The sequence below is a fragment of the Lepidothrix coronata genome, unplaced genomic scaffold (genome assembly GCF_001604755.1).
Source record: "Lepidothrix coronata isolate B3197 unplaced genomic scaffold, Lepidothrix_coronata-1.0 Scaffold34, whole genome shotgun sequence".
Classification (NCBI taxonomy): Eukaryota; Metazoa; Chordata; class Aves; order Passeriformes; family Pipridae; genus Lepidothrix; species Lepidothrix coronata.
The window spans coordinates 5,530,307-5,546,012 of NW_016690214.1; the positions used below are offsets into that span (position 1 = coordinate 5,530,307).

The 15,706-nt window shown below is 47.8% G+C and overlaps 2 protein-coding genes across 20 annotated transcripts in view; both read right to left on the bottom strand.

Annotated features, from left to right (window-relative positions):
• The window catches only part of ABCC3 (ATP binding cassette subfamily C member 3), a 48,040-nt gene extending 47,119 nt beyond the window's left edge, over window positions 1–921 (bottom strand). The window contains exon 1 of the mRNA XM_017811988.1: window positions 843–921. Coding sequence (XP_017667477.1) covers window positions 843–872 — 30 coding nt within the window. The 5' untranslated portion in view covers window positions 873–921. The remainder of the gene's footprint in view (window positions 1–842) is intronic.
• Window positions 922–9,679: 8,758 nt separating this feature from the next.
• Window positions 9,680–15,706, bottom strand: part of CACNA1G (calcium voltage-gated channel subunit alpha1 G) — a 146,026-nt gene continuing 139,999 nt past the window's right edge. For 16 of the 19 annotated variants that reach the window (XM_017811966.1, XM_017811986.1, XM_017811985.1 and 13 more), the window contains one exon: window positions 9,680–14,215. In XM_017811966.1, coding sequence (XP_017667455.1) covers window positions 13,361–14,215 — 855 coding nt within the window. In that variant the 3' untranslated portion in view covers window positions 9,680–13,360. The remainder of the gene's footprint in view (window positions 14,216–15,706) is intronic. The other 3 variants (XM_017811978.1, XM_017811975.1, XM_017811974.1) reach the window with 2 other exon arrangements.

The window sequence follows — 15,706 nt, forward strand, 5'->3', positions numbered from 1 at the left end:
AAGAAAGGGGCAATTTCAGGCGGCAATTCCAGAGTCACCATAGATGCTCAAATCCCTACGGATTCATGCTTTGTCTGCCTACACAGCACAGAGAGGGAAGCGGCACGCTGTGCCTTGGGGAAACCCAGCGCTTGTAACAGCACTTACACACTTTCACCATCAGAGCAGACCATGGCAGCAATTTCCAAACTTTTGTGCTTACAAACCCATTGCCTGCTGCAATCAGCCTTTCCCAAGTGCCGACGGCCCCAAATACTGACAGAAGCCGCTGCAATGCTCCGAGGTTGGTGACCACCCTCGGCTGCTACGAACCCATCCTTCTTTAACAGTAACAAAGCGCTGAACAGGGAGCACTTTGCCACTCATCGGAGTGACTCTGAAGAGCAAAATACACGCTAAAACAGGACTCTCAGAAGAAGGGAACAGCCAGGTTCACCGCTGTGAGGTGGACTATGCTGGGAGAGCTGCACCCCCCGTGGGATGGTCTGTGCGGTCCGCCGGGGTCTTGGCTCTGCTCTGGAGATGCTGAATCGCGAACAGAACGCACCGGCCCTTCCGCTGCTCCCGCCCGAGCCGGGAGCGGGCGGAGGCACCGCCGGCGCTGGGACGGCCCCCGGGAGCCACGGCGACCGAGGGCAGGGTCCGCTCAGCCCCTCGGGAGCCGCAGGACCGAGCTCCCCGTGCCCGCTCCGACCCGGCACGGGGGAACCCCCGGGGGGAGCGGAGCCGAGCGGGACACGGCGCTGCCCCCCCGCCCCGGGGCTGGACCCGCTGCGCGCAAAAACCGCCCCAGCGGGGCAGGCAGGGCACGGCAGGGCAGGGCAGGGCAAGGAGAAGCTTACCCAGAAGCGGGACCCGCAGAAAGCCTCCATGTCCGCGGCAGGGGCGCGGAGCCTGCTCCCGGCGCACGCCGGGCTCCGGGCGGGGGTAGGAGCCGGTGCCGGCCCCGCTGGGCGGGCCGGGGGCGGGGAGCGGCGGGGCCGGCGCGCCCCGTCCCACCCGCCCCGCCGCGCCCCTCGGGCCGGGAGGCGCCGAGATCTCCCCGGGGCGGGGGCGGACCCGCAGCCCTTCCTCTGCTCCCGGACCCGGGCGCCGCTCGCCGTGGGTGAGCTCCCTGTGAAAGGAGCTGCTCCCGGTTCAGTGTGAGCTGCTGGGACAGCCGCACCCCTGCTCACGGAGGGGGACTTCTGGTGGTCCCCACATGTCAAGAAGATGCTGTGGATGCCCCGTCCCTGGCAGTGTTCAAGGCCAGGTTGGATGGGCCTCTGAGGAACTCGGTCTAGTGAGTGACATCTCTGCCCATGGCAGGAGATCGGAACGAGATGATCTTTCAGACCCCTTCCAACCCAAACCAGTCTGTGATTCAAGCAAAGGGTGATCTGAGGGATGGTTACTCAGGGAGGCTGCACAGAGCTGGGCCACACTCTGGGTTTGGGCTGACCACATCCATCCATCCATCCAGATTGCTCAGGCTAACATTAATATCATGGAGACATTTGATGCCTCCCATTCAGAAGGGTGTGGAGTGTGGTTGCCCCAGCAGGACTTAAGTGAGCATCGCATTGCTTCTCCATCAGTCTGCAGCCTCTTCCTTCACGCTGCTTGCTTCTGCTGTAGCCATGTGGTTAAACCCATGGCACAGATCTGTTTCCATAAGCCTTCAGTCAATAAATTTTCACTTTTATATGTAACTAATAGGTTTTGTAGTGTAGCACCTTGGACACAATCTGGATTTCACCTCCCTGTGATGCAGAAACACTGTTTGCTTTCCTGTTTGTCAGGATTTCTACAGCATTATTGATCTTCCAGCACCTGCTGTTTGTCCACCCACTTGCTGCAGCATGTTCAATTAACATCATCTCACGCAAAGCACCCTGCTGCCATAAATCAACTTCAGTATTTTAAGAGTTTGAGTTTCCTTCCTTGCTGAAAGGTGAGGAACCATCAGGTAGAAGGGTGTTGTCAAAAATGTTCACCAGAACGGAAGAAGAGAGATCACAGAATCATAAAACCATAGAATGGTTTGGGTTAGAAGGGACTTTAAAAATCATCTAGTTCCAACCTCCTGTCATGGGCAGGGATGCCACCCACTTGATGAGGTTGCTCAGGGCCCCATCCAACCCAGCTTTGAACACTTCCAGGGATGGGGCATCCACAGCTTCTCTGGGTAACCTGCACCAGTGCCTCAGAGAAGCACAGTTACTGCTGTGTCCCAAAAATATGTCATACCAAAAGAAAAAATACTCTGCTAACCTTTTATGAAGATGCTGGGCCTGTTTCCCATTCAGAGTATTACCAGAGGAATCCACGGTCTTCCCATGAACACTGCTGAGACATTTACTATAGTCTGGCTAAATCTACACAGTTCTCACTAGTATGGGAAGATAAAATCTTGCCCAAGATAAGGTTCTCCGGTATTGCCTACAAGGTCTGAAATCTCAAACTGGTCCAGGCTAATCAACACAATCACCTTGCAACCCTCTCAAGGAAATACCAGAGAAGCATTGCCAACTGGGTGAACAAGATCTTCGGAGGAAATCATGGGTTGGCTTTGCAAGTCTTACAGTGAAACTTTTGTTCTGTGGAATTGCACCGCAATAAAAGTTTTAATAAAACTCAGTAATAGCTGAGAGTTATTCCTTTATGGCTCTTTAAATATGCTCTTCTGCAATGAACTGTGAGAGCAGCTGCTCCAAGAGAAATGCTGGGAATTTAATAGCTCTTGACACATGAACGTGCACCACTGTTCCTTGCACCGAGGAGCAGGATTTGGTGCAGTTTGAGAATGTGCCCAAAAATAAGACCAGCTCTGACACTGTAAGATGTCCCAGGTACAGAGCTACCTCACAAACAGCTACTGTAAGCCATGTGTACAGGAGGGGAGAGGTTTATTTTATCAGTGTTCTGCACAGTTCCATTGATATGTGAATTAATCCCTGATTAAATTATTGACTTTGGTGGTTCTGTGGAACCTTATGGCTTTTACACCATATCCATAGAGAAAGGTCCTGTATTAGGGTATTTCCCTTGGTTTCACAAGACTCTAAAGAGGAGGGAGCCCTAAATAATTCTGCCTCTTGCTTCATGTTGCTAATTAATGATGGGCAGCTTCTGCCTTCATTAGCAGCTCATGCCATTAAACAGGGATGGTAGTGATGAGTGGGTGTTAAGTGGGGTACCAGCTCCTCCTGCATGTCCCCTCCACCCCCCCCCGGGCTTGAAGAGAGCCACCAGGAAGCCCAGTGTGGACCTCAGAGCAGACACTGCAACTTGCACTGGCTTTGCATTGTAATTACTGACTTACAGGTGCTGTCTGGCAAAACAGACAAGCAGAGAGGGAAAAATCAAGGGCAGGAATTAAGGAAATATTAATGCCTCAGACAGACAAGATGGAGGGGGAAGCTTAAAAGCTCCTGGGAAGGGCCATGGTAAAGGATTCTGCTGAAACTGGTGCAAAGCAGAGCCTGAAGCACTATCTCAGGCAGCTCAGGATGGTCCTGCTTCCTTTTAATGATGGGAAGGGAGATGGAGGTACCTAGAACATATCATTACCCTTATGATGTTACCCCAGACTCAGGCTGGCTCTGCAGGAAAATGAAATGGCACCTTTGGTGAAAATGTCAGGGAGGTTATGAACTCACCTCTCACCGGACATTTACTCTTTATTCAGGGGAGTGGCGAGATCTAATCTGGATTTATTCAGCAATAATGTATTTAAATCTTCTTTTTCATGCCAGCTGCACAGTAAGAGACTTTTCACCTGCTAACACACAGAGAGGTCAGGCCAGTGCAATCAGGAAGCACCTCAGGGGCACACCCAGGCCGTGCAACAGAGTCTGGCTATCAACTGGAGCTATTGACTGGGGCAGGACAGGAGGTAACGTGAGGGAGAAGCTGTTTGGGTAAGCACGGTGCCAGGTAGGAGGCAGGATGCTTTTCATATCTCACCTCAGGCTGATTTGCAAAGCACTAACAGCAGGATGGAGTGTGGCCGACTCCCAGAGAGACCTGTATAAAGAAGCACATTCAGAGTTGAGGGTTTGGGGATGGCTTGAGCACATTCAGCTCTGGAAGTCACAGTTTTATGGTTAGTTGACTATAAATATCACCTTCTTTCTCTGCTTGGAACAGCAGAGGCTCAGCTTCCTTTCCAAGACCCACAGAGGTGTCACATTTTACAGATGGTAAGAAAAAGAGGCTGCCAAAGAGGCTGCATTCACAGCAAGGCCCTACACATTTACTTCATAAAAAAGGGGCTGACACCTTGTTTTAACACACATAAGATGGGAACTTGTAACAAACTCTGCTTAGAGTCAACACTGCATGAGTAGCAGCAGACTTGGGGTTTCTCCTTCTCAAACAGTCAGTGCTGTTGCAAATATGTGCATCTCCCTTCTTGCAGGAAAGGATTTAATTTCCTAATTTCTGGAAAGTGCAATGAGCAGTTTAGAAGTCCCATGATGAAACAGATGAGGGAGTGGGCTGGGAATTCACAGCCTCAGTTTTTACTCACAGCTCTGCTTTTGGGCATATACCAGCTACGTGGCTTTGTAGGGAAGGAGCGGAAGGCAAGAGTCCCTGGGAGGAAGAACAGAGGCAGCAGTTCCCTGGGAAGCCAGCACAGGGAGGCTGGGACCACACTGCATTTGGCCTGGAGCTGCACTGTAAGGTCATTCATACTGTGGGGCGAGGTGGGGTCCACTTAGTGCATCAGGTCTCTGCGAAAGAAGAAAATAGTGTTATGACTCCTCCAGGACACTGTGTAATACCAGCTTCCCCTCTTCCATGAGTGCTCCTGCTGAGAGCAGTGAGCAGGAGAAGAATCTAAACATGCTGAGAACTGCCTAGATGACCCCAAAGTGATCCTGGAGCTGCTCCAGCCCTGAGCAGCCAAACCCTTAATGCACTGGGCGTCTCTCTCACCTGCTAGAAAATTCCACAAACACGCTCTCAGGTGCCTGCAGAAGTTGGCAGAGGCCATGGCACGTGTAACACACTCCAGCTTGTGGGTGACTTGGCTGCAGAAGGAGCTCAGAGTGATGGACAAACAGCCTCAGCCAAGCAGCATGTGGCACTTGGGCCTTCTGGAGCTAAGACTCAAACTATGCCAGTTCAGCCCCTGACACAATTGTCATGGCTTATCCTCTGCCCCTGCCAACCTGTCCACCCCACAAACCCCTCTTGCTTTTAATGGGCTGAAGCTGCTCAGGATTTCACCACAAAATGGGCTGAGTGGTTGAAGGAATCCAAACACCAGGTGCTGCTTTATTTGAACAAACATGGACTTGTCACCCTTGGCCACTCTGAGCTGGTGGCATGTGGCAGAGCAGTTCTGTGCCTCCTTTGCAGGTGTCAGCACAGCATGTGCTGTCCACTTCAATGTATTTTTGTTGCAGAATGATGACAATATTAACTTCTTCCTGATTTTCCCCAAAACAGCTGGATTCTGCTTTCGGTTTCCGTAAAATAACTGTTAGCACAGTAAGTAATTAAGTGGTTTAACCATCCTTTCCATTTCCCAGCTGGAGCTGCAGGGGTCTTTGGCTGCATTATTTAGAGTATTAAATAGATATGGAAAGATGATCTATTCAGGAGCTCTGAAAGCTTGCCAATTATAGCATCCAGGGACTCAAACAATAACAGAAAATGCCAGAGGATGCTGCAGGATTATAATAGTGTGTTGTAAACATATCTGAAGTACTGAATTCAACAAGTAAAAATCAACTTAAGGTCCAATCACCCTCAAACGTGAAAATGCCAGCGAGGCTTTCGCTGGTGACCACGCCAAAGCAAACAGGAACAGCAGGTTTTGGGGACCTCGGGTGCAGCCTGAGCTCATGCTCACAAATCTCCCAGCTGAACCACTTCATGGCAATGCCATCTAGTGACAGGCACACAGTGAACACCCAACCTCTGCACCTCCCCACAAGCTGTGTAAGATGGCACAAGGCTGGCTCGATCCTCCTCCCACGCTGGGCCGAGCTCACAGACTGTGGATGTGTCAGAGCTGCTGTGATGGCACAGCCCGCGCGGGACGGGCAGGGACGGCACAGAGGGGCTGTGCTGTACGTGTGTTTGAAAGGAGGCATAAGGATGTGCAGGGACAAAGACACCTCTCAGGTGCCTCCCAGACTGTCCCTGGATGGATCATTGTCTCCCTGGGTTTTGCACAGGCACCAGTCCCAAAGCCAGGGAGCAGCACTGACAGTGGGCGTGAGGGGTGGGCTGGCTTTGAGCAGCTCCCACAGCACCGAGCACACGGTGGCTCTGCCACAGTGAGCCTGGATCTGGGAGAAATCCTTCCTCTTTCCTTCCTTAGAAGCAATTTCTATAAATTCAGTGGCTGAAAATCCCCACTGAATTATTTAGCCAAGAAGGCCAAAGGCATCCTGGCTTGTACCAGCAACAGTGTGGCCAGCAGGATGAGGTCAGTGACTGCCTCCCTGTACTGAGCACTGATGAGGCAGCACCTCGAATCCTGGGTTCAGTTTTGTGCCCCTTACTGCAAGAAAGAGATCGAGGTGCTGGAGGGTGTCCAGAGGACAGCAGAGCTGGGGAAGGGTCTAGAGACAAGTCTGATGAGGAGACACAGGGGGAGCTGGGGGGCTCAGCCTGGAGAAAAAGGAGGCTCAGGGGGGACTTTGTCACTCTCTCCAACTACCTGAAAGGAGGTTGGAGCCAGGTGAGGGTTGGTCTCTTCTCCCCGGTAACAAGCAATAGGATGAGAGAAAATGGCCTCAAGTTGTGCCAAAGAGGTTTAAATTGGAGATTAGGTAAAACATCTTCACTGAAAGGGTCGTCAGGCATTGGAACAGGTTGCCCAGGGAAGCGGTGGAATTACAGAATCAGTTAGGTTGGAAAAGACCTCTGAGATCATTGAATCCAACCTACGACCCACCACCACCTTGTCAATAGACCAGGGCACTGAGTGCCATGTCCAGGCTTTCCTTGAACATCTCCAGGGACAGGGACTCCACCATCTCTCTGGGCAGCCCATTCTGTGGGCTTCACCCTTTCTGTGAAGAAATTCTTCCTAATGCTCAACCTAAACCTCCCCTGGTGCGCCTTACATCCATGTCCTCTCGTCCTGTCACTGGTTGCCTGGGAGAAGAGGTGGAGTCACCATCCCTGGAAATATGTGAAAGACATGCAGATGTGTCACTTGGGTACATGGTTCCATGGTGGCCGTGGCAGTGCTGGGTTCCCTCGGTGATGTTAGAGGGCTTTTCCAACCTAAACGACTCTGTTATCATAAACACAGGCACTGCCCTCTCTGCCCCCGCCAATCCTGCGCTGTTTCTGCAGCATCGGGCAGGGAACACAGCGCACCGCGGGGTCCTGCTGACCCATCTCACCGATACCAGGGGGTCACAGTCCCCGGTAACGGGGGGCAGCCCGCCAGACCCCCTCTCCCCACGCCCACTAGGTGGAAGCAGAACGCCGCGCTCGGGGCGCTCCCGGCGCCGCCGCCGAGGCCGCGGGACACGGCTGCCCACGGACCCCCTCCACCCCCGGGATGTTGGTCACGGACCCTCCAAAGCTTCCCTGGCCTCAACCCTTCAGTCTGCGGGATCCTCACTCCTGTCAGCTGGTCACAGTGGGTCCCTTACACGGTGCTGGTGGCTGTAAAGAGGGCCAGGCACGTGTGTTTAAATTGCTTCTTCCTACCTTATTTTTGGGGATTCTGGTATAGGTCATATCTAAGAAATGTTGCTGTGTCACAGTTCGTACCTCTGGAATACCTGAAATACAGAAGGCACAAATAGGCCTTTTCTGTTTCCCATCTTACAGTGTTTAGCAGAGCTTTTGCGATGGGACACTGTTCTCCTAAAGCAGGACAGTTAGCTATGTTCATCTAACTGTCTCAACTAAGCCAGAAACAGATTAAATTTAAAGTGCTGCTTCCCTAGACACAGGTACCATTATACAGAAAACAGCCTGGTTCCATGCAGCATCCCAATTACTTACGAAACAGAGTAACTGAGTGCCACACCTGAGTTTGGGAAGTTGAAAACGCATCCACAAGCAGCCAGCCTGGGTTGGAGCCTTCAAAAAACCACATCAAAACTCAGCAGGAGAGCTTCATACAGGAACATTCACAAAACAGAGCAGGAAAAAAAGCCCACTCCCAAAATTCTCTGAAATTCACTGTTGGAAATGATTTGCTGTGAGGCCTGTGAGGAACTGAACTCACCTGTGAGCAGAGAGGTGTGAAGTGCTGGAGCCTGTGAGCTGCTCTGCTTCCTTGGCTCAGCCTGGCTTATCTTAATACCCTGGGGATCCTCCAGCCTCGGAGGGGTGGGAAGGCATTTCAGTGGTTCCAGCCTGGTGGGGTTGGCCCTGCAGCCTGGACAGCACAGACACTCACAGAGCTCACCTGGAGTCCTGCTCCACGTGGATTTGCACGGGATTTTGCACAGATCCTCATTTGCTTTCTGTTTAAGGACTAATATCCTTCCTGCTCCTTTCTTCTGAGAGATGACTTTATCAAAGCACCCTCTAGACAACATAATTGCACTGGGTATCAATTTAGGGTCCCTCATGTTGCAGAGCAATTGGGTCATTCCAGCCATAGAGGAACAGAGCTGCGGAGTGCCCAGTGCCTGGTTCCTCCCTCCAGTGGCTGCTTCCCAGGGGAGAGGAGATTTCATGTTAGGAGCTACATAATTCATTCCCTAAAGACCCCTGAGGAGCCTTTTAACGAGGGCATGTAGTGACAGCTCAAGGGAGAATGGTTTTGAACAGAAGGAGGGTAGATTTAGGTTAGGTAGCAGGGAGAAATTTCTCTCTGTGAGGGTGGTGAGGCCTTGGCACAGGTTGCACAGAGAAGTTGTGGATGTCCCACCCAGCCTGCCCTGGATGGGGCTCTGAGCAACCTGATCTAGTGAAAGGTACCCCTGCCCACAGCAAGGGGTTGGAACGAGATGGTCTTTAAGGTCCCTCCCAACCCAAACCATTCTGTGATTCCATGAAAAGCAGCACCTGGGCTCTGAGCCCCTGCTGCCCTTCAGCCCCCAGGGCAGAGCCATCCCCACCAACTCCTGCTTTGCAAGGAGTTAAATGACTGCAGGAGTCATGGGGGAGAGTCTGCTGGACTTGAGGCTGGAAATCCCAAAGTTGTGAATGCTTGGAAAAGCCCAGCATCTTCCTCTTCACAGCAACATGTTTTCATGGACAGATCAAATCTGCCCCTTCTCCCGCCTTTCTCCCCCCTGGCTGCAGCTCTCCCCGTTGCAGTCCTGACATCCCTAAGCATCTTCCTGAGCTGTTCCCTGCCAGCGCAGTGCAACCCACAGGAGCACAGCCCATGGTCTCCCAGGTCCCCCAGCACACCCTGGGCGATGCACTGCGGGGCCAGATTCACTCTCAGTGTCAGACTGAATTGCTTCACAAAAACCCAACGTTTCACAATCTTCCTTTCAACCTCCCGGCCGCTGCTGCTACCCGATACCTACCTCAACTGTTCTCAATTAAAACATGACCAAAGACTTGACCACTCAGAATGATACAGATTATCATCAGCAGCAACAAAAGAAAAAAAAGGGAAAATGCACGGTTGTTTTTCTTTTCAAAAGCTTTTAATAGGACACATTTGTTTTTGTCATTTGTAAAGATTTACACTCATTTTTTGTCTTTTTTCTTTTTTTTCTTCTTTTTTTTTTTTTTTTTAAAAAGGAACATTTTAACCCAATTTTCCCCCATGAATACCACCTTTTGTTGCCCTGACCAAAAGACCTTGTTTTGGCCTATATACCTGATACAGTATAACAATATATTAACTATTAAATACAAAGTTCTATCATATATACTAGGTTGTTACGGACATTGCAATGGTACTGTGCCTACTCTAGTTACCTCGTGTAATAGTGTACATGGGTTATTATAGCCAAAGGGGCAGAAAAGGGGAGACTGGGGCATAGCCTAATTTACAATGGTAACACTTTTGTTTTCTTTTTATTTTTGTTGTTTTTTTTTTCCTCCTTGAACACACCTGGTGCTGAGTGCAATCCACACAAGTCAAAAACAGTGTTTTCTTTGCCCTCCTCCAAAATATCTACAGTACAAACAGCCTGTAACCAAGTTATGAAAAATCAGTTCTATGCACGAGGGGCTGCAAGAATGGAATTTACGTTTTCCCAGACATGTCTGCCATCTCTTTTTCCCCGTGTGTCAGACTGGCAATAGCAAAATATTCTCCTCCTACCTGTATACAGTAAATCCACAGTAGTAAAGTGCTGGTGTGCTTGAATGAGCTGGATAGCCATGCGACTACTTCACCATCGACAGGGGCTGGGTTTTGGGGGTGGGCGTTTTGTGTGGGTACAGTTCTCAAACAGTAATAGCACTGCAATATCGTAGAACTTGAGCTTAGCTGCTTACTTCTGAACACGACCTGGATGCAGGCTCTAAAACTAGGCTCTACATGTCGTAATACAGTAGGTCTGGCTCCTGTAGGTTATGAAAAGAAACTTGTAGATAAGAGCTGCTTCTGTTGCCAAGATGCTACGCAGACTTTTAACAATTTCTCTATAGATTTCTACAAAAATATAAAAAATTCTATCAACATAACCATTCTACAGAATTCCTGTGGATTTTGTACATTTTGTTTAAAAAAGTCAAATTCTATAAAACCCCCCCAAAGGTATTTAAAATTATTTTAAGATTATTGCACACGCTGCAGTACATTTGTATTTGTCTTTCAAAAGGGCATCTAGAAAAAACTTATCTGGTTTAGAAAACAATCTATTTTACATGGATTTCTTCTCCTGAATGCATCACCATAGAGTATCTTTTATTGGCTAGTCTTTACTGAATATTCACGTATGATGTAAACTTCTTGTTACTTCCACAAACCTTGTCAGTGGGCAAAACCCCAAGTATTGAAAATAGAAGAGCCTTTAGGCTTTCTACATTTGGAGTTGAGCATTTGGATTAACATCACATCACTGTTTTGTGCCATGATTTCACGCTAAAATGTTCAGTGGATTTTTTGTAAGGAAGGATCTGTAGAGCAGTATCATTCCAACTATATGAACACAATCCTAATCAGGAAGGAACCAGGGTTGGCAATTTCAGTGGCCTAGCTGGTTTCCCAAATTATTTAGCACATATGAAAGGAAAAGCTACGGCTCATTATGAGCGTAAACCCAAAAAAGGGATTAGGAATATTTCTCAGGCTTAATACACTGTAATTTTATTATTTCCTTAAATATGATCTGGGGGAAGAACTGATGAAAGGTTTGTTTGAAATCATTGCTTCAGACGGGCTTAACTCTGAATTTGGGCTGGCATATCAAAGAGAGCAGCCCCTGTAAGGGCCCGTGTTGAAGAGGGGAAAAATGTCCCAGCCAAGAATTAATCTAACTGCAGCAAATAGTACAGAATGTTAATCCCTCCACTTCAAATACACTGATTGCCTGACTTCCTGCTGAAAGCCCTTACATTTCTCCAAGACATGTAAATCAATAGGGATTGTTTACAGAGTAAACGTCCTCAAGTGAAAATAAAGGGGCTTAGGACCTCACATAGGCTGTTGGGTAGAAACAGCATCTTCTCCTTGTGTGTACACTTGAAGCTCATGCAGATACACGTGGTGGAGACAGTTTAATCTCTGAATGGATAAAAGGCTGTACATCAACATGTTGTAGTGATTTGAAAAGATCAGTAGTTCTCAAAGAAAGTTACAAACTCCCGACTGACAGAATTAGCGCAAATCCTCCTCTTGCCTGTGCTGGTTCAGAGACACGATCCAGCAAAGCCTTATCCATGGGTGCAGTTTCAAACCTGTTACTATTGGCACACTTCAAAGCATGCCTACAGTCTAATTTAGCCTACATCTTAATGTGATTTCATGGAAGTTGAGTGGAGTTAATGTCTGGTTTGCATCACTCATGTGAGGAGGGGGAGGTGTCGAACGGGGCCAACCCCTCGTGGGTTTCAGGCTGTGCTGTCCAGTTTTACAGAGTGGTTTTTGCAGAGGGTATTAGCACAGGAGTAAACAGGTAATAACTGAGATGATTGACAAGGACATGTTATAAAGCAAGGACATGAATTCTGGTTTTATCTACTCTGTATCATGATGTTGCTGCTTAAGGCTTTTGATAGTTCGGAAATAAAATTACAGTCAGGGTCATGTAAATTAACTCTAGCAGGGATAGCAGAATACCTGGCTATTTTACTGAAAATCAGCAGCCCTTCCAGTACCTGCAGACTTTCTTCTAGGTAATCTTTATAAAAACTTGCAGTAGGCCTTGACTCTATAGAACATAAGCACACGATTTTAATTTTAAAGAATTACTTAAATACGGTCAACCTCAAGGCATTTTAGGCAAGAGCTCAACTTTAAACATGTGCTTAAGCCCGCTGCTATGCCATGTCTGCACCGAGTACACCCACTGCAAGTCCTAAACTTGGCCTCACTCCTTTCCACCCGGTGCAGAGAGGAGGAGCTCCACTGCAAACAGAGGTGTAAAACTCAGCAAAATAAACAGTCCATCTTGGAGACACTGGAAAAACATCCTGGAAGTGACCACAGGCTTTTGTTGCCTGTTTCCTAGGCACGTATGAAAATGAACCATTGACATGATTTTGTGAGTTGCCAGTGGATGATCCATAACATCCTCTCATAATTCAATATCATGTACTGTTAAATGGTTCTGCCTTTACCATCCTCAGACACCTATCAGCATGTTGTACCTTCCTGGGTCTGAGCACTTGCTTTCACTCTGAATGTCAATTTTATGCAAGATTGGAATATTTCGTTAAAAAATTGCCACTGCATTTCTATACTACCCAAACAATCTTTTTTTCCCAGAATATCATTGAAGTCCAAGGGGAAAAATAAATTACATTAAATAATCCTTTTTTACTGCTGACTGTGGGATACATTTCCTCTGTAATGCACTAATTGGCTACATTTTGTGCTTTGCAAAACAAAATGAAACCCAAATAAAACAAAACAAAAAAAAAGAGAAGGGATTAAATATATATATTTTTTAGGTTAAAATATTCATAAAAACCAACTTTATCTCAGAAATATTCTGAGATACATAAAATAGAAGAAAATTAAATGTCTTTAGTCACAAAATGTACTACATCCCGCAATACTAGATTCAATTAATTTAATAAAATATAATATACATATAGATTCTGCACATTGTATTGCTTTTACCTAAGCAGAACATATGCTTAAGTAAGCGTGATATAGGTTAACCCCTCTTTTAACCAGCTGGTTCTTTAATCTTTCTTTGGAAATTTTTTACCCAGTGCCATTTTGGAGTACAGAGTTTTTTAATTTTTTTTTTTCTTTTTTTCTATTACATGAAAGGAAGAAAACATTTGGCACCAACAGAAAAGTAACTCAGGGGTCCATTTCCGTTTGATCAAAGGAAAAGCTAGGAAGTGTCAACAAGTCTTTCTTTGGGGTAGGAGATGTTGACATACTGTCTGGAAGCAGCGAATCCCCTATATCCATCGAATCCTTGGACTCACAGGATGGAGCACGCCGCCTCAAGCAAACGTCTCCACTGGCAGGTGAGATGCTGTGAGGTCCTCTAGGTACCAAACTCTGCCCATCGGGTGGATCTATGGATATACAGGGAGGGCTCAGTTTTTTCTTCTGCCGCGTTCCTTGCAAGCCTTCCATTTCACTGACCACCTGACTTATGAAGCCAGAGGAGCTGGACGTGGAATGGTGCTGAGGGCTGTTTTCCATGGAACAAATTTCTATTGAATGTCTCCTTTGATCATCTAACCAAGAGGGCGGTTTTTTTAGAAGACCTTGGGTGTCTACACTGTGGTATTTCTTCAGGTCCTTCAGTGTCACGCTGCCAGTATTGCCTACGTTCCTCTTAGGAGTGAGAGGCTGACCCTCTGAACAGGCACTCGAGGCTGTACAAGTTTCTGAAGTGAAAGGCTCTGAGGAGCTGTTTATTTCAGATACTTCTTGGTCCATTGAATCTCCAGGGGTCTCCTGATACGAGTCTGCACAAGCACAGGATGCTGGTGCCTGCTTTGAAATATTATACTGATTGTGGGAATGCTGCTGCGTGTGAACGCTCACCCGACTCCATGCAGCCAACTCATTCGCTTCTGAGGGCGTCAGAGCCACTGGTGACTCCTCCTTGGGCACAGCAGGGACATTTGGGTCAGAGGGTTCACTCACCTCAGTGTGGAGATTCTCCTTGCTATCCAGAGAGTCGTTCCTTATAGCCATCTGTGTCGGAGCGCAGAGGGATTGGGGAGGAGAGGAGTTGCCAGGTGAGAGAGACAGACCAAACAAAGGTTAGTATAGGCATGACACAGCATTTACAGGGCACTCAGCTCTGCTGAGATACCTCAGCACAGACCCACTGACTCCTACAAAGACCCGTGCTGTGGGTTCTACCAACTCCCATCTTCAGAGATCTGCGGGTTTGTCCCTGTGTAAGTGACAGCAAAATCTGGCCCTTCACTCTTTGAAAATGGTTGACCTTGAGCTTTCTCCTCTACGGATGGAGGGCTGCAAAACCAGAATGCCCCCACCCAAACTCACACATGTTCTTGTTATGAAAGGGATGAAGTTCTACAGCAAAGCCCTTGATAATTTTAGCAGCCCAGGTGCGAGCAGGAGAGGGAAGATGTGCAAGTGAGCCTGTGTGTATTCTCTTCTCTAGCTCAGGTGATGCTGCGGGCACGGAACAGGATCCCCAGAGCCAGCACACCAGAGCAACCACACTCTGTGCCAGCATCAGGGTGACAGCCTGTCCCTGGCTTTGGTCCCTGCTGGAGCCACGACTCTGCACCATCTTATGGCAGGAGCAGAAAAGCTGGAGTCCAAAGCTGGACTAATAATAATCTGCAAATATTTCAGCTTATTCTGATGTTTAAGTTCAGGCTTCCTAAGGCACATTTTGCCTTGGCTGTCTGGAGCCACTTGCAGAATCAGTGCCTGCTGGCAGAGAGAACCTTGGGCATGTTTTGAAGGCTTTGTCTTTTCACTGCACTGCGTTCCTTGTCAAAAGGCTTTATAAATCAGCCACATTAACTGGCCCTTAAAGGCAGAGTCTCGGTTTGAGAAGACTCTTAAATGATCTTAAAGATTAAAAACTTCACACAGAAATCTGGAGGAAATGCATACAGCTGGTCTCAGTTCTTTAGAAAAACTGTAAGTAGATGAAATTCCTCATACTAAGGAATACTTTTGTGACAAATCACCCCAAAATGATCATAGAATTTATATAAAAATTGTCCCGCAAGGATCGTTTGAGCCAAATGATCTCTATTCAGCAAAGCTCTTGTCAGCTGCAGTGTGTTCATGTGTGCACAGAAACACCAGAGTCTATTGCTGCATCTGCACATCCCCTTTGTCAACGGGGAGAGCTGAGAGAATATTTAATATGGCAAAGTTTTGTCCAATGTTGGTGAATCCTTTCTAGTTAAAATTTCACAGCATAATACTGGCAACTAATCAGTCAAGAGTGAGGTTATTCTGGTCTCTTCAGCACCAGTAGCTTTAGTGAGTGTTTGGGAGAAGAAATCACGTTCATATCCTGAGAACAGACACAGACCACACAAAAGTTGAATACAGAAGCAAAAAGTAATTATTATCATTACTTTTGCTTGCACACCAACCTGTGTTGCACACCACGACAGTATTAGTCACCACCAGCTCTTTCTTTGCCTATGATACAGGCATCTGTAGTTGTTGTTAGCAGTAACTGTTTGT